The sequence below is a fragment of the Linepithema humile genome, chromosome 5 (genome assembly GCF_040581485.1).
Source record: "Linepithema humile isolate Giens D197 chromosome 5, Lhum_UNIL_v1.0, whole genome shotgun sequence".
NCBI classification, from domain to species: Eukaryota; Metazoa; Arthropoda; class Insecta; order Hymenoptera; family Formicidae; genus Linepithema; species Linepithema humile.
This window is the reverse complement of record NC_090132.1, coordinates 6103976-6126207: the sequence shown is the minus strand read 5'-3', so window position 1 is coordinate 6126207 and position 22232 is coordinate 6103976. Positions and strand designations below refer to the sequence as shown.

At 40.1% G+C, this 22232-nt stretch overlaps 1 protein-coding gene and 1 long non-coding RNA gene across 3 annotated transcripts in view; one reads left to right on the top strand and one right to left on the bottom strand.

Moving 5' to 3' along the window:
* Nucleotides 1-22232, bottom strand: part of LOC105672687 (uncharacterized) — a 117858-nt gene that overhangs the window by 75729 nt on the left and 19897 nt on the right. The gene's annotated exons all lie outside the window — the stretch shown is intronic.
* On the top strand, nucleotides 13071-15256 carry LOC105672685 (uncharacterized). Of its 2 annotated transcripts, none has more exons than XM_012367781.2 (5): nucleotides 13071-13224; nucleotides 13337-13548; nucleotides 13622-13736; nucleotides 13894-14115; nucleotides 14184-15256. In XM_012367781.2, exons 1-5 carry the CDS (start codon nucleotides 13153-13155, stop codon nucleotides 14613-14615), a joined length of 1053 nt encoding a protein of 350 aa, XP_012223204.1. In that variant the 5' UTR covers nucleotides 13071-13152; the 3' UTR covers nucleotides 14616-15256. The 2 variants fall into 2 exon arrangements, with proteins under 2 accessions (XP_012223204.1, XP_067211417.1); XM_067355316.1 differs by having other exon boundaries at nucleotides 13110-13247.

The following is a 22232-nucleotide window of genomic DNA, read 5'->3' as shown; positions in this document are numbered from 1 at the left end:
ATCGGTCGTATTTGATGAGCATTCTGTAAATGTGTTTGCGCATTGACAATCGTAAAGCCTGATATTAAATCATGGTCGTACCGTGATTGGAAAAGGAAAGGGAAGAAAGTCACGCAACGCGACGCAGGTGTTCGCAAAGATTCAGAAGAGAGAGGCACGCGCAAGGAGATTCATAGCGCGTGCGCGTGAAAGTTGCTTGCCTGCCTTCTGTATCAGGTCGATTGCCCTCTCGATCCCCCCCATATCCTCGACGGCAATCGAGGCACCGAGCAACGCGGACGTGCGAATGGACGCCGTTTAATTAGAATTAATGCGGTTGCCCGTCATTCCCGGGTATCATTCTTCCGCGGGTATCATAGCGTGTTGAGCAAAAAATAGCATTTAACCAGATCGGTCGGTGATTAGCTTTTTTCATGATTGAAGAGATTAAACTTCAATCATGAATAAATGAAAAGCGACCGCTACCATCGATGTTGGTGATTGAGACTAGAGTTTTTGAAATTGGAGTTACTTTAAGAATTTACTTTTTAATATTTTGTTTATATAAGATTCGATTGAATTGATAAACACAACAATTCGAATCCCTTATCTAAATTAGCAATAAACTTTTAATCTTTCCATAAAATTTCTTAAAAAGTGCTGTATATCAATCTTTATTAAGAGAGTAATTGTAGTAAAGCCGAATTTTCAAAATCATTTATACCACGAAATTTGACTCACAATCAGTTTGTCAGTGGCATTCGGTACGCTGCGGTGGTAATTAATGATAGTATTTATTAAACGTCGCCGTGTTAATGATCTTTACTTGTCACGCATGCAGATAACGTATGAGATCGTGGACGATTACGTTCCGTTAAATTGAAATTCTGTCGGTCGGCATACGCGATGCTTTCAAGTTGCGTCGCTACGTCAGACGATTTATATTAACGGGCCGTTAATTAACGTCATCTCATTGAAACCGGTTCGCTTGTTGCCGTCACACAGTGTTCAGCGTTTATTGAGAATTTACGTGTAATTATGTAAAAATATTGTGATTAAACGAAAACATTACGTGGATATCGATGCTTAATACGCATAAATGATTAAAATTGTTCGATGAGAATAATTAATTAACTATTCATCATGCACTCGAAATACGGATATTTATTGATATTAATGAAAGAAATATGCATTTGGTTATTATTGAAACATTATCGTGCCGTTTATGAAATTAATTAATAATCAACAAAATTACATTGACCATATTTGATATTTCAAAATAATGTTTTAAACATGTGTATATCTCGTGATACGAATAATTTGATGAAAGGAGCTGTAGAAAATGTTGACATGTAGATGGCGAAGAAAACTATAGCAAATTACGTTTTTGCATGAGAATCGAAAGCGATCCTGTGATCACGCGGCCGAAGTGTTTTTCAACGATGAATAGGTCGCCCCTTGTCGCTCGTTTCGGCGCATCGTTTGTAAGTACGGCAATTTTACTTTTTGTTGCGCTGCTCTTGCCGCCGATACGACAGTAATCCTGCGAAGAAAAACCGGCGGCCTGATTCAGCCTCATCAGGTAATTTCAGTAGACTTGACGAATGCGCGCGATTTTGTTCAGAAAATTCGCCAGCGATTTATGTCACGTTCATCGTACCGGTTCGTCCGCGATTCTCGCCGCATGTAAAAAGTCTTTAATCAACGTTCATCTTACATTCACAATTTACTGGCACGCAACAAAGAACGGAGTATTCCTGAAATTTAGATAAATGGATTGCTTGAATACCGTCTTTCCATTATGGAAAATTGTATGTTTCGCTCAGCTTGTCAAAAGCTCTAATATTGTATTCGAGCGGTATCGTGTATTTAAAAAAATTCAATTTGATTGCGTAAATCTGCTGGACAGCCGAAAGAGGCCCGCGATACCTCGAAGTCTAACCGGTTGCCTTTTTACGGGTCTGAACTGCCGGTTCATTGCGCCCAGCCAGAGCACCATCAAAGGCAACATCTTGGGACGTCGTTCGAATTAAGCGACGCTCTTCACAACGCCTGGTAGGCACGATAATTATTCTGTAATTGAAACACGTAGATGCGCGTGCCGGCAAACAAGGTGCGATGCGCCAGTTAGCTGTTATGCGCGATGCACGAGTGCGCGGCAGCCTCTGGAGTCACTTGCTGTTTCACGAGACGTACGAGGAGTTCTCTAATGAGACCTAACGATAATTGTGCCTCTTCGCTTTATAGAGAGATTAGAAGTGACGAAAAGAAGCACGAGACGATATTAGTCAGTAGCTAACAACGTTTTCTGAGAAAAACAGCTGCGAATAACGAGCTCGCCTTTTATAGCGGATGACGCGGGAGATAAATTGGTACATATTCGGTAATGGTTAATTAATTACAGTCTGCAGGATGCAAACGACTTCCTCGAAAGAATATTAATGTGATTCTTTATGTCGAAAATATTTTCATGCTACCACATGATGTGAGGGATAATTAAAATTTTTGATATTTCATGCTTCACAACTATCATTTACCGTTTATATTATTTAAATTTTTTAATTACGCAACAATTGAACATCGACATGTATCGCGTTACCATAAATGTTTGTAAGAGATCTGCTCTAACTAAGTAATTTTGAAATTCCATAGACGTCAAATCGTCACACATCCTGAAACGGAATGTCGCCGCCACGTCAGACATCTGCTGCGGCAATTGGCGTGTCGCACCATAAATGCCAAGGTGAGCTTCGCGCTGGCAAGAAAAGTGCGTCTTACATTTCGCTGCTGTCGCACTCGATGAGCGCACTTTTTCGTCAAATGGGCGTGTGATCGTTTGTCGTACCGAAATCTCTCTCGAAGAATTCGCCGACGTTCATGGTGTTGGCTTCCCGCGAATTGCTCTTAAATACTACCTTCTCTTGTTGTTTTTTCTCTTCCCATTTAATTGCTTTATTCTTCTTCCATATGGATTTGCCTCTTAACGCCACTTTTAATGCACGTCTTTACTTTTTTCGTAATAAAAATATCAAATTATAATGCGTTTAAGTTACAATATTATCTTCCTGATAGCGTGAGATAAGAAATGTGACCAAAAATTATTTATGAAAATGACTTGCCGTTTTAATGTGACGCATCCTGCCTCAAGAAAGGGATAACGCGCGCCCGAGGCATGAATTCTGAGGTTTATAAGAGCACGCAGGAAACGCCATTATGTTAAGCGCATATTCCAAAGCCTTGGGGGCATAGGGCAGCGCGGTTTCCCGCAGCGTGCGCCGCAAATAAATTTTGCAAGCCCATAAATAATTAATAGATTCGTTACGTGGGCGTGTGTAAATCATCGACCGACATGAGATTCGCTCGCCTCGACTCTGGTCGCCGTCCCGCTGAGCTCGCTGGGAACAAATCATCGATTTTCGGCAGTAAACGCTCGCTTTTTGAAAGGGTCTAATAAAAACGAGCGAACTGACTTTTAGGCGCGTTCGGCACGTTAAGCCGATTCCAATAAAATATTCTGGGAAAGGTAATGCTATTTTTGAAGAAGTGTTTTTAGTCAATATAAAAATGTTCTTGTAAATTAATAAAAAATAATATTACTAATTCGTATAAAAAATAAAATTATTAATACGTATTTCGGTTTACCAGTATTCACTGTAAATTATTAAGATAACATAAAAATCGTCATAAAAGTTTTAATTTTCTTCTAATATATATATATATATATTTAGAGATATATAGAGAAAAAAATGTGTGCTATTGTACGCAAGAAAATACCGTGAGCCATTGATGAACGCTTGAGTAACCTTTATCTTACAAATAAAGAATTGTGGAATCTACAGAAGCATCCCCTTCGCTTGTGGGAGAAGCAGGTGCATATATCCTTACGGGGGCTCGTAATTTGCCCTCGATCTACTGCACGTTCGCAGGTCAGATTTTTCGCAGTGAAATAGTGGCATAATAGAAGTCTCGAGGGTCTTTTCTCCCTCTCCGTTCAGAACCACGGTTTTCAGATTTGAGACCTATCATTATCTGGCGCGAACCGGAAGCCCGTTACTGGAGGGATCAACCCGGCGGGCATCGAGATTCCAAGATCGTCGCGGTGACTTCGAAACACTGGATCAATCAATGGGATTGCCCAGAAATAGCGGAAGTAGCAGATGAGGATGTTACGTCCAATATGTGATCACAATGTAATGAGCAAATTAGCGCTGTTGGTGGCATTGAAAGAATTGATTTGCGACCAGTTTGCTACTCAACAATTTCCCTTTCCTCTATTTCTTTGTAATTCTTGATTCTACTGTTTCCCTTCGAGTTTTTCGAGTCCAGATGTTCTCAAGGATATAAAACATTGGCCTTATGGCTCGCGACTGGAATTGGCGGAAATAAATCAATTTCTCTTTCCTCCAATAAAATGTTAAGTAGATTTTATGTTACATTTATCAAGTATTTTTTTCTTACTCTTTTTAAATTTTTTGTTAGAGAAAATTTCTTTAGTGAAGTCTTTCTCGTAACTTTCATATTTCTATAGCCATAATAAATTTTTGCATGAACTCTGTCAGCAGAAGAATGCTATTATATCGGTTATACTTTTCGTGTAGACCGCGACATCTGCACAACGAAAGATTCGAAATCTCCTGCGGCATCCTACGTCGGCGAGGTTGAAAGTCCATTTCGCAAATTGGCACCACACCTCTTGCTATCCTATGACCTTATGACGACTTCACGCCTAATTCCATTAATTATTTTCAGCTCGCAAACATCTTTTCGTTGCGTTAAGATTTCATGGGGACATATGGCGTCCGAGTCACGTCAGTCCAGTCATTCCGGCTAATCTGGCCGAAGCTTTGCCAAAACTCCACCCCTTTACGAAAAAGGGACGCGGAATCGGCTTGTTGAAGCCTTTGGTGAATTCGACACGCGTTGGAGCCGCTAATTATCGGTAGAAGGCACTTTTTTTTTGCCTTTTTCTGTTGGAGCTACATTAATGAGAGGCCACGATGAACTAGAAATAAACTAATTGGAGAAAGGCGCCTTCTAATCATCGTGTCTAACGGCAAGCTGGCACCATAGGTGACGACCGAACGCCTTCGGATAGGCGTGCGCTTCGGATAATTACTCTTTGAAGGCGCTGCAGTAATTATGGTTTTCCGCCTTTGCGTAGTGATCCGTGCGGTTTTCCTAATCTATCTACAGTTGTTCGGAAAATGACATATGTTTCTTATTATAATTGTTTAATTAAATTATAATAAAAATTGAATATCCAATGCATTTAACATATTTTCCAAAATCCTGATTATAAAATAAAAATTCTATATAATATTATATTCTAAGATAACAATAAATCTTGAAAGTTTTGATGTCAGCTTCCAAGATAGTTTTTGTACCATACCATGTATAATTTCTATAGAATCCGAGATCGGACATAATCAAGTTCCGGCGAATCCGGCTGGAAGCTGACGGTGCTCGAAAAGATTCGAACCGTTGTTAAAACGATAGACCTATCACCGGCCGGACTGCTCCTGGCATTGTCCTGCCAACGGAAAACGGCGCACTCAGAAGAACTCTGTGCGCGAATTAGACCAAAATCCTTTCTCCGAATGTCCGCTCTAATTCGGCACGAGGAGACCGCAATGGCTCAGCGGGAAACCATTCACTAGCGGCGGCTTAAAGAAACGGGTTCGAAATGAGCTTCGGAGATTATCTGTCTCGTTGCTAGTCGGCCGTCAAAAATAAGTGCAGTCGTCCATATTTTGTCAGCACGACAATTCTACTGTCACAATATATGCGTTTGTCAAAGAACACCGGGCGAATCCTGCTCTGCTTTGTACGCCGTGTTAAACATTTCTCTGCATAGATATTTTCATATTATACAAGTACAGTAACCACCCTTCTCTTTCCAAAATTAATTTATTCCTACCATATAATGGTTTGTTTGGTAATTAACTTTGCAAAATGTTTTGATCAGACAGTAAAAGTATGCGGAATATCGAACACTTGGTATACTGGAGACTCGAAATCACTGTTACCGCAACCATTTCAGGATCCCGCACAGTCAATCAAACCACAAGATCGTCATAGTTCTACGAAATCATGCTTCGACTCGAGGCCGCGCTCCAAACCCTAAAAAGAAGCTAAAAATATCGAATTGCAAATCAAATAAGAAGCACGGTCTAATCTTCCACCTTGAAATCGCGCTGCCGCAATCTCATTTTTAATCAAGGCCCAATCGCGCTCCTTGCAGATAGAGAACCTCCTCCGCGTATATCGAACGGCAGATGATCTTCCTTCCCTCGATAGAGGTCCATTGTGTATCCCAAATTGGCTTTTTATGGCGGTTGAATATAACATCAAGGTTATTTGCAATATTTTTTCTGCCACTCGGTAGCACGGTAGTTTACCCGCACCCGAGGCAGAAATTGCTTTTCGCATATCGCAATCGCCTCGGCACCTCTGACTGACTATTCGATAAACAAAATTACGCATTTTGATGTAATAAGCAAGGAGTTCGATTAATAGGCGCCACATCGCGTATAAAATCTTAATTTAACGCATCATTGTCCTGCCGGAGGCAATTAATTTCTATTTATCGACCCGCGTTAAAACTTAAGCGTCGCTTGAGAGATGACGTCGACATTATCGTTGCGACGTCATTTTTTACAGACGAATATTACGCAGAGATTCTCTCCCATCTGTTCGTTTGGCACAAGGAGCTGTTGAGCTTTCCGAGAATATCGTGGCGCTTGTTATTACGGTATTACGGATATCGGATGTCCTTTTGGTGCCTTCACCGCGCTCATATCTCTCTCTCCTCCTTTCTGTCCTTCGCATAATGCAGGACGACCCGTGAGCGAGGAAAAACCGAGTCCTTGTGTACAATGCTGAAGCGCAGGCTGCAGTTCCGCCCACTTCCGGACCTTGAATGCATTCTCGACTCGTCTAACTACCCTTAGCAGTTAAGCCATGTGAAACGTGGAGACATGTCCTTTTGCCGGTACAATTTTTTCTTCCCTCTTTCAGTCCGATAAAAATATACATCGTGCAGTGTACGATTACCAGATACTCAAAGCCGTGTATTTTCGTATAGTACAGACGCTTTAAAAATGCCAGAAAATATACTATATGCCGATTTACATTACATACAGGAGATGGTAAATTTCTTCACGACTTATGTAAATCCTCGCTTTGTCTCAGATCGAACCAAGGTGTATTTTACCTCGCGATACCTTTGCTCTGCTTTCTGCGAATTTGCACATTTACGAATAAACATCGTGCTTTATAGAATGGATAGCGCATTTCTACGAGCTTCACGCCCACTCACGCCCACGAATCGTCGCGAGCGGAAAATAATTGAAACGTTTTTCTACCCTTGCGTGCTCTCCTCCGTTGGGTGGTTTTTATTACGGTTACTAGAAAAGATCGCGCGCTCGCTGTGTGTCGGGCACACCCCGTAACACCCACTTCCCTTCCAACTTGGATATGGGACACCGCCGACCGTAAGAAGTTAAACGGACATATTATTTTCTGGAAAGGACACACGAGACTTTAGTTGTGGCGAACACGTGCGAAGCGGGAGTAAAACAAAACGGGCACGTGCAGCCTACGACGTCGTTCTCGAAAATTATGCATACGATAACGGAGTGCGAACAGGCGATAACTATGACGTTGCTTCAAGTGTGCGCGAACCGTGCAATCGAGACCACAAAGCCGCTCAAAGGCCACGCTTCATTACTATGTAAATTTAAATTATAATGGCTATCGTTCGCTAAAAGCGTAAATAATTTTTCTAACGATAAACATCTCCTACGTCAGATCTAATTTCGCATTCTAATACTTTCGACGCGTTCCAAGATACTGTATCGATTAAATCAATTTCACGTAGGCTTTTAAATTATTCATTTCTATTGTATGCTTTCATATAATATTCTACAGCTGACAATTATATTTTTTATTCGTCATTTTTGATTAGTATCAGTTTGGAATAAATTATTTAAAGTTTTAGATACAATATACTAGCGAAAAAAATTATACAATCAAGGTAGTTATTAAGTATCTAATCGGAATTATTTCCGTTCGGAATGATTCCGTTTCTCCTTATGTTTCGCTAGATATCTTATTATGTAATCTAGAGAAAAAGAAATCATTCCCGACGGAAACCGATTAGGTATATAATAACTGCCCTGATCCAAAATGTAATATATGATCACGGTTGAATTTAGAGAATGGCAATTTTCATGTATATTGGATATTTGTGCGATACTAGAGACGCAAAGGCGATATGCCAGCTTCATTTGCCTCGCACATTTTGTTCCGACATATCGCTATTTGTGATTTCGTTTTATTGCTCGATCTGCCATAAACCGTAACGATGCCTCGTAAAAGATATAAGCATCGCGCATCTATGGGCTTGCACGCGCTCGTACTCGGACAGATTATTCCGAACCAAAACGACTTAACAACCTCACGAATGGCTCCAAAATTAGCTGTATATAAGAGGCTCTGTAATTGCAATGCGATCTCGTCGGTTCAGTTGTTTAGTCAATATTGTTTTGTATCATGGTAAAATTTGGCGAGATATGCGAATCGCAAAAATGAAAAATTGTTCCATATTAATTTTCTCAGCACAGATATAACTCTGGTAAACATAACAGCTATAGTGCTTGTTTTTTTCGTTACGCAGCATCGACCAAAATACGACAGGAAACCAGGTGGGCCAAGCCGCAAGTGCTACTTCAACATTTTTAATGAACCGCCGCCGGTGGTGATCTGGACAGTGTCTCTGTTGGCGACAGTTGACGCTCTTTGTACCGGACAAAGCGAGAGAAACTACAAGCAGGTCAAGCACGAACTTTCCAGCAGTGGCGGTTTTCAGACCAGTTTCCAACTAACTGGCGGACTTTTGGGCGGCAAGTGGAGAGCCGTAAGAGGACACCGAGCCAACGGGATCGACAACAAACAGGAACTGCAAAGGGCGGTGCGGTTATCGGGTTACCGGCGCAATTTAACTTGATACGGCTGATTTATTGATAGAAATCAATTAGCCTCAATCTTACGCTTAATTATGAAAATTGTAACACATGTGACTACAGTTCGCTTGATATATATCGCTAGCGCTTGTGAATATACTGTCGCATGCTATGGATAACGGACTTTGAAAAGAGTCGAAAGAATAAAGCATTATATTCAAAGCCTCCAATCCAAAGCCTCAAACTCTCAAAGACTTCCGCGTTCTGCGTACGTTTTACCGATGATTTCCGCACGGTCTTTAATCCATATCAGGTCTGCCGCGGGGATTTATATGAGATTCCGGAATTATCCCCGTGGCTATTGAGGATGATCCTAAATAAATACGCGTACAGCCACACGACTCACATCCCCACCATACATAGTAGACCGCGCCAGTTTCTTCGTGCTCGCACAATTCCTTGGAAGTAACCCTCAAGCGAATGGAAAGGGAGAGGGGCAACAAAGGCCGGTACAAGAGCAGCAGGTCAGTCCGTTGATGTATTCGCGGAAAGAAAGATGAATTCGTATACGAAGACGGAAAAGGTGCTACCTTCGAACGGCCTCCACGTTTTCGTCGCTAGGCACTGAATGTGTCCCTTTACAAGACGTGTTATGTCACGAGCTGTCTCTTTTAAAACCCACCAGCAATTCCCGGAACGACGAAAGCGGGGCAGTGACGATGCACCGAGTTGCAGCTTGCTATTGGGAATGATGGATGAGGATTGAGACAAATCGATTGCAACGAAAAAAACATAACAGCCGTTTCTACTCGCCCGCAATTTTGCAAAAACTTTTTCATCGGTCGCGAATTTCAATGATTAAAGCGTATTAAAAAATTGCTCGGTATTATCATTCTAATATTCATATTTCTACAGTACTAATTTATGTATATTTTTCAATCTTTGTATGTGTAAATAATGTATACATATATTTCTAACTAAAGCAAAATTGGCGTTAATGCTTTTGAAGATCATTATTTTCTACCTTAGTGCGTCTAAGGTAGCCGCAATGGATGCTGGACACTCTAATATGCTCAAGGTGAGTGTGGTTTGTGGTTGGAAGGATCACTTGCTCTCGATACAGTCTTCGATCGTAAACGATAATAGCGACAATCTACGCACCATAACGGATACTCATCATCGCTTCGAAATTGCAGTTCTCGCTCGCAAACGTAACCATTTGTGTGCACAAAAAGCGCTTAAGTATCCCATTTTGCATCCTTTTTTCGTATCATTCACATTCACATTGTGCAGTTTTCAATAAAAAGACACTAATGTCATGTAAAAATAATAGATAAATGTGGTCGAATGTGTCAGTTATATATATAATGTTATTACATGATGTAGCTAATTTTGTGACGCGAATTTCTTTTATAACGGCAAGCTCAAGTTGTTCTTGGAAGATTAAAAAGTCAATCGCGTATCTTGCGATCAGTGAAGATCTACATTGCGATTTCTTGTACGTGATCCGAGACTTGATCGTGATCTCTTGCACTGCTTGTTGATTCTTCGAGTGTTCTCGGAGAGTCACGCGACGAATACGCTTAAAAGAAGATCAGGTAAGACTGGTCGGAAACGTAGTAACGGCGCACGGTTCGTCGGGGATTATGGCGAGAAACATTCATCATTATTACTATTGACCGTTGGTCCCTAGGATCTACCCAATCGAGTTTCACAGGAAGTAGGCCGGTCGGATCAAGGACCATGCTGCCCTTTTCCATTTTGAGGCGCCCCATTCAGGTGTAATGGTCAGTTAAAGACTATCCAAACAGAGAATACCACCGGTTCTTTCGATAAACTTCCGATGCTTCCTTCTTTTTTCACGACTGAATCTCGCAACTCAAAATTTTCCGTTAGAAGGATCAGATATTTTGTTTGCATATTGAATTCAGTATCAAATTAGTTTTCTTATTAACAAAAAATTAAAAGCATTTTTATTTCTGAGAGAATTCGAAGATTTTTCTTTGCTGTGTGCGCGTGGACGAGTAGTATTCGAGTTTTCAAACTTGTCAACGTATGCATTTATAACAATTTATATTTTCTATTTACTCGATTCAATGAACGTATCTACCCGAATTTGCAAGTAGCCGAAGCGATCGAAGTAAGCCCACCCGCTTTGCCTAAATAGAGGAATCATCTCAAGTATATTTGTCCACGTGATCTTCGAATAACAAACGTGGAAATCCTTAAATCCTAAATCAACCTGGCGAAAGCCGAAACTGAAGGCAGACTGCAAACAAACAGCGGCAGTTGAACCGTGAAGAACTCGTGGTCCAATGTGGCAAAAGTCAAATATTAGGTCACTAAATAAGACATCCTTTGTGTCTGGTCGAGTTAGGCGATTTCACGGTGGTGCACCTAAGCAATTATTTTTAGCACTTATTCACAATTACGTATAAGTATTTCATGTTACATTTAATAAATAGTAATATAAAAATTTGTCAAGTAATCTTTAAAGTGAAATTGCATCTGCAATATGAAAAATACAATGTTAACGGTTGAACATAATGTATTCATTCATCAAAGTCATAAAAAAAAGCTTTTTGCGAGACACTTAACTCGCTCCTTATCTGAAACGAAATGCCTCTACAGCGGCAGTAGCGGAGAGTAGAAAACGAAGAAATTGAACGCAAGACAATGACCGCTGTTCAAACATGTTCGGACTTCAAACGTCTGCCGGCGCATCTCGTACGAGATATGACTCTGTATGGATGTGCATTAGCGGTCTGCAATGGTGCAGAAGAAGTTGCTGTGCCTTCGAGGTGTCGTATTCTGTCGGGCGTTTAAGGACATGCAGCGTGGGAAATAATAAATATTTGAAAAGGTGCTACAGAACGATGCAGACGCGGCGAAGCCTTTCATTTGTAAGGACACGCCAAAATTAGTGTACCGGGGGCAACGACGAAATACGGAGAAAGGATATTTTGCTAAGACCGCAGCGCGGACGTGTTCAAACATCATTCCTGCAAGCTGCAGTTCTAACTCTAGCAGAAAAGTGTATTTATATTATACTTTGTAAAAAAAAGTATGCTTGTTGCTTATTTAATAGCAAACTGATTATTGCATATATTTTTTCTTACGTTAATTATTTCTACATTAAATATATTTTATTCCCTCTTAATTATTAAAATTCACACTGTGTCCGGTTGTCATTTTGCAAATTTTTCTAGTAAAAAAATTTAATTTTTTGAAAATGCTTCCAATAATTCTTTCAACAATCGCAATAATTTTTCTCAATTACGAGCTCGGCGTCTACCAGCTGGAAGACGCCGCACGCGCCTCGCAGCGTTGAGCGAGCAGCTGGCACAGTGTCGAACACGTCGAATTATCGCGCGTAAATTTTATTTTTAAAGCGATCCCGAGTGGCGACGCACGTATCTGCATACGCCGAAGATTCATCTACTGAGTTGACTGACGAGCGCCGCCTTCCTCTAATCGTTCAATCGCCAAAAAATTCACAAAAAAGCGCGCACGGCGCACTACATCGTGCATGAGAGCGACGGGGGGAGGGGGGGGGGGGGGGAAGAGAGGACTCCCGAGAAACAAACTGAGACAAAACTCTCTCTGCGTACCAGGCACCGCCCTTGTACTCCACCCATCCATCTCCGGCGTGCATATATTTTTGGGCGGCTAGTTTTTCCCCCGAGGGAGATTTATCATGTCTCTACGCCTCTTCTCTCGCGAGCTCCTCCATCAGTGCCCGACGTGTGGCAGGGAATAATTGGCAGAGCGGAGGAGTGGCCAGATCGTACTTCAGAAACTACTTTGGAGATAGCTCATGGGAGCAGACTAACTTAGTTATGAAAAAAACGATGATTTTTGCAAATATAGTTTTGCACAGAATAATTATTGCTGGAGTCAAAATCTCGTGTATATTCGGTACACATCGATTTCATATCGATTAAACAGATTTTGTTAATGAAAATTTTTATACAAATATAAATAAGTAAATATATCTACTTATTAGATAGTTTATTTTTCCTTTAAATATGTTCAACTTTACTTTTCGAAAACATGGAGAAAGGCGACGAAATTTGCAGATACAGTACTGACCGACGTTATATCGTAAACAATAAATAAGGTCGTTAGGAAATCATTTAGTCGATCAGTCGTTCGAAATTGACTCATCTGTGTACATCACTCAGGTCTGTCGTGTCAAAGAAAGTTCGAAATGAGTGTGTTAAATTTTGCGGAAGAATTTACGCGTTTAGTTGTGCGTTACACGAAGACTCCTTCGCCAAATGTAAAGTATTCGCTAGATCAAATGTACAAGTGCAAATGTGTTATGTGTGATATAAGTATCGTACATGTAATAAAATATCTAATAAATAAATGATTATTATATTGCGTTCCAGAGTGAACGCTCAAGAGATGCTATCGTGCCCTTAAATTACGACCAAATGACGAATACCATATATCAAGTATTCAGCGCACTCGGGATACAGAACTGCAATGACAACGTTAATTCTTTGGTAAAAACGCCAGTTAACGCAATTGATATTATCACTCCAACAGCTCCAATTGTATTAAAGAACAACCGTAAACAAAATGATTATGATGACTTCAGGTTTGTTTTTTAAATATTATTAAGAGATTACTTATTATTTCTTATCACTCCGTAACAACAATGTCATGTTTAGATCTGAAAATAGTTTGGCTATTACGGATTTTGGGTTTTCTGCTTCTGATATATCATTAACAGCTAATGAAAAAGAAGCGGAAAGTTCACTCAATGAATTGCAAGACGAAAAAAAGGTAACACGCAATTGCATTATTACATTATTTCTACAAACGGTTATGGATTTCTATTTTTTAATTATTATTTAATGATTAGACTCTCATAATCGTACTTTAAATTAATTTTGATTATTTAAAGTATTTAATATGCTTTTATCTTATTATTTATCCGTAGTCTCTTTCACAATCAAATCCCTTAATCTGCGTTAGCAGATCTGACACTTTTGTCCGCGAGAAAAAGCAAAAAGCAAATACTAATGATGATAACGATGTTTTCCAAGATAATTTCAATAATAATGAAACAAATTATTCAGTTCATAATAATTTGTTGCTATCACTAAACGAAGTACAGAAGTCTATCATGAACGTCGTGACAAAGGTGGAACGTATAAAAAAGGTATAATTTGTTTTCAAATAATAAAATGTAATAAATATATATATAATTTATACGTACACATCTTACAGCAAGTATATCCACAAGTGGCAAAACAAGATAATTTCAATGGCAAACAAACGCGGCGATTAGGTGCATCTTTGAGCAATGGTTCTTTTGGTCTCAATCACACACCAGCTATGAACAAAACAAATTTGTCTACGACAATTCGCAGATCCATTACTGTTTTCTCTGGAACACCAACATCCTCTCGATCATCGTCAATAGACAGAGAGAATACTTGCGACAGACGCAACAGTACTGGTATTGCAATTTCTGGAAAACTAAGCGAATCTAAAAAACTGGGTCATTCGATGTCGAATTTAAATCTATCACTATGTAACAAAGTGTCATCAGATTCGATCCCTAAACGTACGAAAAATCCGAAATACGCCCATGTGCAAAGCACTATACCAAAACCTATTCAAACCAAGAAAAAAATGCAATCGCCAAAAGTGCAATAAAATTGCTAAAATATTACAAAGTGATTAAAAATTTTTATAGTTACGCCAATTACGTGGTGTCGTTATATTCATTAGTCTTTAAAAAATATTATTTTATTTCCTGTACTTATTATATGTATAATATTAACTTTCAAGTGTGTTCTAAAAAACCATACTGCCTTATGAATATAGATTTTTATGAATTATTTATCACATTTAAATTTTATAAATATGTAATATAAATTTGCGTAAATATGTCATTAAGTAAATACTTTCATTAATAAGTGGTTTTCGATAATCTGGTTTGGCGCGCATCGACCGTAGGCTATGCATTCCTGTTTTCACCTTTTCTTTTTTTTGACCGAATGAATATCTTGCATATCTTAAATTCAATGTACGAAAAACAGCATTATTGCGATGAAAATTGTTAACTTGTCGTTTATATTCTTTATGCGATCTCAAACAAATATAAACCGAAGCATCGCCACGAGAATAAATTCGCAAATTTTTGCAATGTAATTTTTCAAAAGCTTTTTAAAACTTTAATTGCTGCAACGTGCAAGTTTGATCTCATATAAGTTATTACAAAAATTGATGTACATTTTTATGTTCATGTATTAACAAAAAATTATAGAAGCAATATAATATCTTAATCTTTTAAACTGTTATTCTTAATTCCGACATAAAGTCACTTTAGGGAATCAATTAGAGCTTTTAATTAAAATATAAAATTAATTTAATTCAATACTTCATTTTCTTCATCCCGCAAAGGTTGATGTAAATTCCCTTTTACAAGCTAGTAGAACAGCGCCAGCAAAATAACAATTAGCATCCCGGTCTTTAATTATAAAAATCGTGTAGGCGGTGCTTTGGCACCGCGAGCCCTCATCAATCATCCGTCAATCTACGAGAGCGATTCTTCTAGATTACACGATCTTTGTCCTTAAAAGGCAGACCTTCGTTACTAGGAAGCAGGTAATCTTGAAGCTCGTAATTAGCTCGTAGGGTGAAGACTATATCTCGCAACTTTCGTGGCATTCATCTGCTGGGTTAACGTAGAATCCGCATAATTCTATACATTATTTTATTTTAATGAATCCATTTCCATCAGAAATCCATTCCACCATTATTTGTCTTATGTCAGCATCCGCGTACGTAGTAGCAAACTGCATCCGTCCTTAAGTGCACTCTCGGCACAATGCTCTTCGGCTTAAAAAGTGTTTCACTTGTTGACGTCTCAGCCGAGCCACTCACCGGCCGATTTTGACGAGCAGTTCCATCAACGACAGCGATTAGCCCCTCGATTCGCCTTAATGGCTACCCGATCGTCCGTCCACTTCCATCCACTTCTCCTTTCGACGTTATTAAGTAGGCGCGAAAATGCGAAATGAAACAGGACCGAGAACGATCGTCGATTTTCTGCCTCGTTTCTCGTCACGATATAATCGTAAGTCGTGCGATTTGTCGTGTATTTATTTTGTCACTTTTATGACGCCGTTTCTCGAAGCTTTATCGCGGCATATTAATGAAGAAAACACGCTCGACAAAAATTATATTTACGAGCGATCGTTAGACTTTCGTATAAAGCGAACAGATAATTATATCTCATCGATCGATAAATTAATCGGTAAATAAATGTGCGCTATAATCACGCGTTTTACATTTAATTATAGGATTTTAAGATACGTCAGTTGTGCTCCCGATTGTAATGATAGTAATTTATGCTTTATGTGCAAATATGAATACTGAAGATTCAAATACATCCAAAATATTAAATATATGAAGTTATTGTATATTTTTTCACACGAAGAGGCTAGCTTATACTTGAAACGTAGAAAATGACGTAGTCCCAAGTTGTAAAAAGTACATTTTAAAAGATGAGGAGAGGGAGAGACCAAAAAATTGATAAATGTGAATCAATCAATACATATATATGTCGCCGGTACCATCTTTATCATTGTGATTCGGACGTTGACATAACCATAACTATGGCACAGCTGCCACTTTGCTGAGAAACGAATTTGTAGCCGAGCGCTCAATCTTTTTGTCTCATCGAATCTTCCTGGCTCTCTCTCTTTCTTTTTCTTTATTTCTCTCACTCCTACGTTCTGTTGCAGTCAGAACGAGCTTGTTTTTGGCCCATGTCTGTGGATGCGTACACATACGCCTGAATGCGCGGCGGAAGACGTTTCTGCGGACAAACCGATTTGGTGCGCAAAAACGGATCGCATCTTTTAAAAACATACTTGAGGTCCGAAGAAGCGTCCGCAATTTCCGCCTGATGGTGCACAGGTGCACACGTGTGCGTGCATTCTTTTGTCGGCGCACCGTGTTAACAACGGTCCTCTTTCTGCGTTGCGTAGTCACGCAATGACAAATCCAATAAATCATAAAATAAACCACACGTTTAGAAGAAGTCTTTATGGGGCCGAAAAATTTCATCTTGTCCAAAGGTTCATTAAATTATTATTATTTTTTTTTGCTTTCGTAGCGTGTAGAGTAGCATGTAGAGCGTGTTGTAAAAAGTATTATACTAATAAAATACCATCAACTAGTAAACATTGAAAAATCGCTCAAAAATTTGTCATCAATGGCATTTGCAGATTTATCATATCTCTGTATTGCCTCTTACTCGCTGATCGATTGTTTTCTTCGGGATTAATGTTTTACATTATTCGTGTCGCATCGCGGGCCTTTAAATGAAGCTGTCACACCGTCGTGGATGAATTGCACCTCTGTTGCATAAACCGCGCAACGAGGGCGGCGGCGAACGCGGTCGTTCACGAGCGCGTAATCAAGGCGCATGCAAAGTCACTCACGCGACCGGTCGGCGGTGGCGCGCGAGACCGTGCAAGTCTGCAATTTCGCGCACTCATTCGAAAGCCTGCCACCCCGACACCTGTTGTCGAAGTATACGCTCGATGATTTCCTATGCTAAGCTCGCGACGCGGCAAAAAGTCGGCCAGTCGGCTCGTTGTGAGCCTCGGGGGCGATCGGAAGCGGCACGGGGCGAGCGAAAGGGGGACAGACTATAGGCGTTCTCCCCTACCTTGTTGAAGTAGCCCCCCCCCCCCCTCCACCTTCCCGATTCTACACGTTCGCAAAAGCATCGGCCCAAAGGGGGGAAGGGGAGATGATTACGCGCGTCTTTTTAACACAAAAGGCTCGAAAACCAACACCGAAATACGATGAGCAGCGGCGCGCCCTGTAATCGACAACGTCTCAGACCAGGCTCTCTCTCCCTTCATGATGAGACAACCATTTTCAAAATTGCGATAGTCGCCTGGAAATAAGGCGAGAGATGGGCCCCGCAACCAGACGTTGTAGCTAACCGAGGGTCTCTCGTGGCCGAGTTATTATTTGTTTTTGCCCCGGGGGACCATCACGGTACTTATCGAGTCACCGTTTGCTTCAGCTGCAACAGAACGTTACGCCCAATCTTCAAAGAAACAAGAAAAATTGCTCGCCTGTCTGTCCTCATGGACGTACATGCGTAGCAGTCACGATGTCTCTCACTTATAAATGCGACGACACTTTTGCATTTCAAAAGCGTTTTGATTAACATATTTCTATTAAAGCAATTTTTATACATTTTTCAAAGGAGCAAAAATATGTATACATAAGCACACACATTTTGTGAGAGATAAAGACTTTTCAACATATTGTTTGTTCTATAATTTCCTTAATTTTGGAGACACATTTGCAGACTACTACCTGTCGAGAATTATGTTTGTAATCCGAAATTCTCGAAAATCATGCAAGATTTGCTAATCATTGGCTCCGCCAGGTAACTTGGGAGTTCGTGAATCGTAGGTCGATCAAACCGTCAGTTATGATACATAACACAAACTACGGATACTAGAAAAATACGAGAAAGAAAAAAATGACGAAAGCGCAAATCGAGCAAATTGGCACGGCGAGACCATTCAAGACTCGGATTCGGCTGCAATCTCGGCTCCGGGGCATTGGCGGCTCACGGGCGATAATTGATATCACCTGCCATGTAAATATCGGGTATCGTCGCTTGCCGAACCTGTCGGCGGAAAAAGGGCCAAAGCAAAAAGAATTGCCGAACGCAACCGCCAGTGAGATAATTACGTGTTGGTTTTAGAAAAGGGGGAAGCACCGGTTAATTCCACGCTTCGTGGCCCGTGCAAAAAGCCGCCTGCGGCTAGGAGTTTTTCTGTTTAAATTAGACGACGCGCTGCGTGAGAATCTTAGCTTGGACCGGAACGCAAATCAAAATCTAGGAAGGCCTCTAAAGCGTCGATCGGACAGATAGAAATAAAAAAGATATAAATATAGAATATACTGAATCTAATAATAGAATATTATTTCTAATTGTCTTAAAAATGATGTAAGAATGTATGTCAAGATATTAATATCTTTTTCAATTTGTTTTTAATACATATTCTAATGTATATAACTCACATTTGGTTACGCTAAAACCACACTTTTGCAAAGATCAACGAGAATTTTTTCTGACATTACTATATTATAAAATATTACTGGCTATGTATAGTACTGTTGTATTTTTTTTCGCTCACGGTGTTACATCCAGCGTTATTTCACCACTGAAGATTATCTCTATCGTGTAGAATCGCATAGCGCGAGAATCATAAACTCTCAGCTGGTCGATAATTTGCACCGGTACGATAAAGAAAACCTCGAGTTGCGAACGTCTACCGTTTTGTATCTGGTGTTTATATGTTGTGCATAAAATCTCGCTCTTAGCAGCTTAGCACCTCTGATACCATACGTTTCAAGACAGTCGCGTATCTCGATCTTGCTTTCAACACCTTTCTTATCGATGATTCCTTTTATGCCTCCGTAATGACATGTTTCTCAGAATGCCTGCGGCGGTGAATGCTGTTAAAAAATAGAAGCATGGCGTTTGTTCGACGATAGTTCCAGAAAGCAGTAGGCAAAAAAATGCGGTATCAAATTCTATAATATTATCACATTTCGAAAAATTCAGCTTGATGCTGCTTTTAATGGCTTATAAAGACAAAAAGTAAATGTATTATTTTTAATGATTTCTGAGTGTTTTTATCTGTACGAAATGATTTAATAATGTAATGATCTAATATAATTCTTCTTAAAATAAAATTTCAACTTATTTCCATTTAACTGTTTGTCATCACATAAAGTAATCAAATGTCGTGCTTAAAGTATTTCTTCGTAAAAATCTAATGCACCATTTTACAATTTTTGTTATTTTATGCCTTCGTTAAGATTTGACATCTCGATAATTAGGTAAGCGCCTTTACATCACCGTGATCTATAATTAACGACATAAAAACGGATTTTAGAAGATGTGCTTAGAACCGTCTAAAAAGCCAGCGCGATCTCATCTCACACGTTTTCGCGTATCAAGTTTCGAAATCTTTGATCGATCCCATGTCAGACGAACGCAGCTCGACGCGTAAGTAGGAAATGGTTCGGCGAGGGAAAAATTGTCTGGAGGCAGACGTCACGGCTGTCATTTTTGATTTAGGTCTGAAATAACCGATTCGAAGCATCGATAACGAAAGTGTTTGAACGGCGGCCTATAATTAACGATATTGAGGGTAAATTTGCATCGCGGTGGGGGAGGAGCGGGCGGTAACATGGTGCATTCCTGGCAGTCTTGCCACCGTATATGATAAGCTGTAATTAAATTGATTGGCTTGCAGAATATGAGTCATGCGAGATTCTGTCGAGAATATGCATTAACGGAGAGATCGAAGGTCATCGAAAGATGAGGTACAGAAGATATTAGCAACGACGTTAATTATCAGGTTTGTAAAGAACGCTACTGATTACAGGCACAGTGTACCTTTGTGTACCTTTTAAAAGACTGCGCGCGGTGCAGAAATCGGAAAGACAAGACTTCCGCGTTCTTTTATAAAGGCGCGGATCGAAGAATTGAAGTTTTATCAGCTTGATCAAACTCTTTGGAAGAATCAAGCGCAACAGTAAAAAGATGTATATTAAAATTTATGTCATTAATTGTCACATTCACTCGTTAATTGCCGCCTATTAATTATCATTCATAGAACTTTTCGAAGATCAAGCTAAAAATAGTGATCGAAATTGATCTTTGTTATCTCTTTAAACAAATTGCATTTAATCGCTCAAAGTATCGTCGTGAAACGTCACGCCCATTCTTTTTTCCGTCCTCGTTTGCTATAACGTGCCTCCGGATATAAAAGGACAGTTGTGAGGAAATCGGCAAAGCGTGCTCATAAAAAATCATGGGTCTACTATTTATGACAGCCTAATTAATTCCTATGTGTTTGCGGCCACTTTTTATGCAAAATGCCCTCTCCGCGCGTCTCTTTATGGCTCTTCATGAGATATAAATGATCTGATAAAATGTTTAAGCGCCGTTGCGCCATCCTTTTCCTACACAGAATGCTATTATTATAGAAAAACAAAATCGCTGTAGAAGCCGCGGGAGATGCGGCATAAAGAATGCATCTCAGCTCCACTTGCTCTCTCGTGCGCAATCTCATGCATATTCATAGTTAAAGGGGGCATTCTTAGAAGCCGATGAGACTAAATCGCCGTTTATCTCGCGATTCAGTTGATTAAAAACGCAAGAAAGCATCTACTATTTCTGGATACCGTACACAAACACGCGAATTTATCGCTGGTACAATGTACGACGTGTTTAGTGAGTTGAGTAACCGATTAAGGAGAGCGAAATATTCTCCTCAAGTTCTCCGACGCTTTGGCGTGGCTTTCGGTACTAGCTCGTGTTTGCCAGCGCCGATTTATGTGCGTTCCACAGTAAGCCTCTTAATGAAGAGATACAACAACGTTCATTTTGCTCACGCGACGGCTGTCGCGAAATCTCGTACGCGCCAGGACGTCCTCCTTTATCCTCGTTCTCGCATAAACAGGCTTGCAATCTCTTCGTGTGCTCCGTGTTGGAACTCGACGCGTCGTCCATCGACGCGACGCGGCAACAGCCACGACGAGGCTCCGCGTTCTCTCGCATCTGTCGGCCGACTTTATTGCGCAATGTTACGAAGCACGTGCGAGCTTTGCGTCGGTGTGAAGATGTAGTCGAGTTGAGTTCGTGAATTCGTATAAAATTAACATTTCACAGTGTCGTATGTAGCTTCCCACGATGCGGCGTACATATAAGTATCAAGGTTGATTTATTTGAAGTAATAAGCAGAATCTTCTGATCTTCTGCGATTTGCAGAATGCGTAAGATCCGTTTATAGAACGGAAAAAGGAAGAACAAAGAACTTTGCGTTTGTGTGTGCCACTCACTTGCCTTTATATCGTACTGTAACGCACCATTTGCAATTAATGCGAGTTATGTACCTACATACGTAACGCATGAGACTATTCATGTGATTCGATAAAACGCTATTAATATTAATTTATAATCACAATTGTGTTAAAAGTCCCTATAATAGAATTGTTTAATTTATGCATGTTGAGAAGCTTTATTTACGATCACTCTCGTACGGAAAAAGGGGGAAAGGGAGAAGAGAAAGAAAGAGAGGGAGAGTTCCTACCTGCGGTTTTAGACCTCGCCGCTTACCTGTTACATACCTGTTACCTGTTACCTTCGCATAGGGACACGTGACACACGCGAGTGGCACGCGCGGCGCGCGTTCACCTCTTCCCAATGGCAGA

What these genes read in the sequence shown, in the direction of transcription:
- LOC105672685 (XM_012367781.2), top strand. Translation starts at nt 13,153, where the DNA reads ATGAGTGTGTTAAATTTTGCGGAAGAATTTACGCGTTTAGTTGTGCGT. An exon ending in CGAAGACTCCTTCGCCAAAT is followed by an intron (nt 13,225 to 13,336) that starts GTAAAGTATTCG and finishes ATTGCGTTCCAG; the next exon opens with AGTGAACGCTCAAGAGATGC. An exon ending in AGGTGGAACGTATAAAAAAG is followed by an intron (nt 14,116 to 14,183) that starts GTATAATTTGTT and finishes CACATCTTACAG; the next exon opens with CAAGTATATCCACAAGTGGC.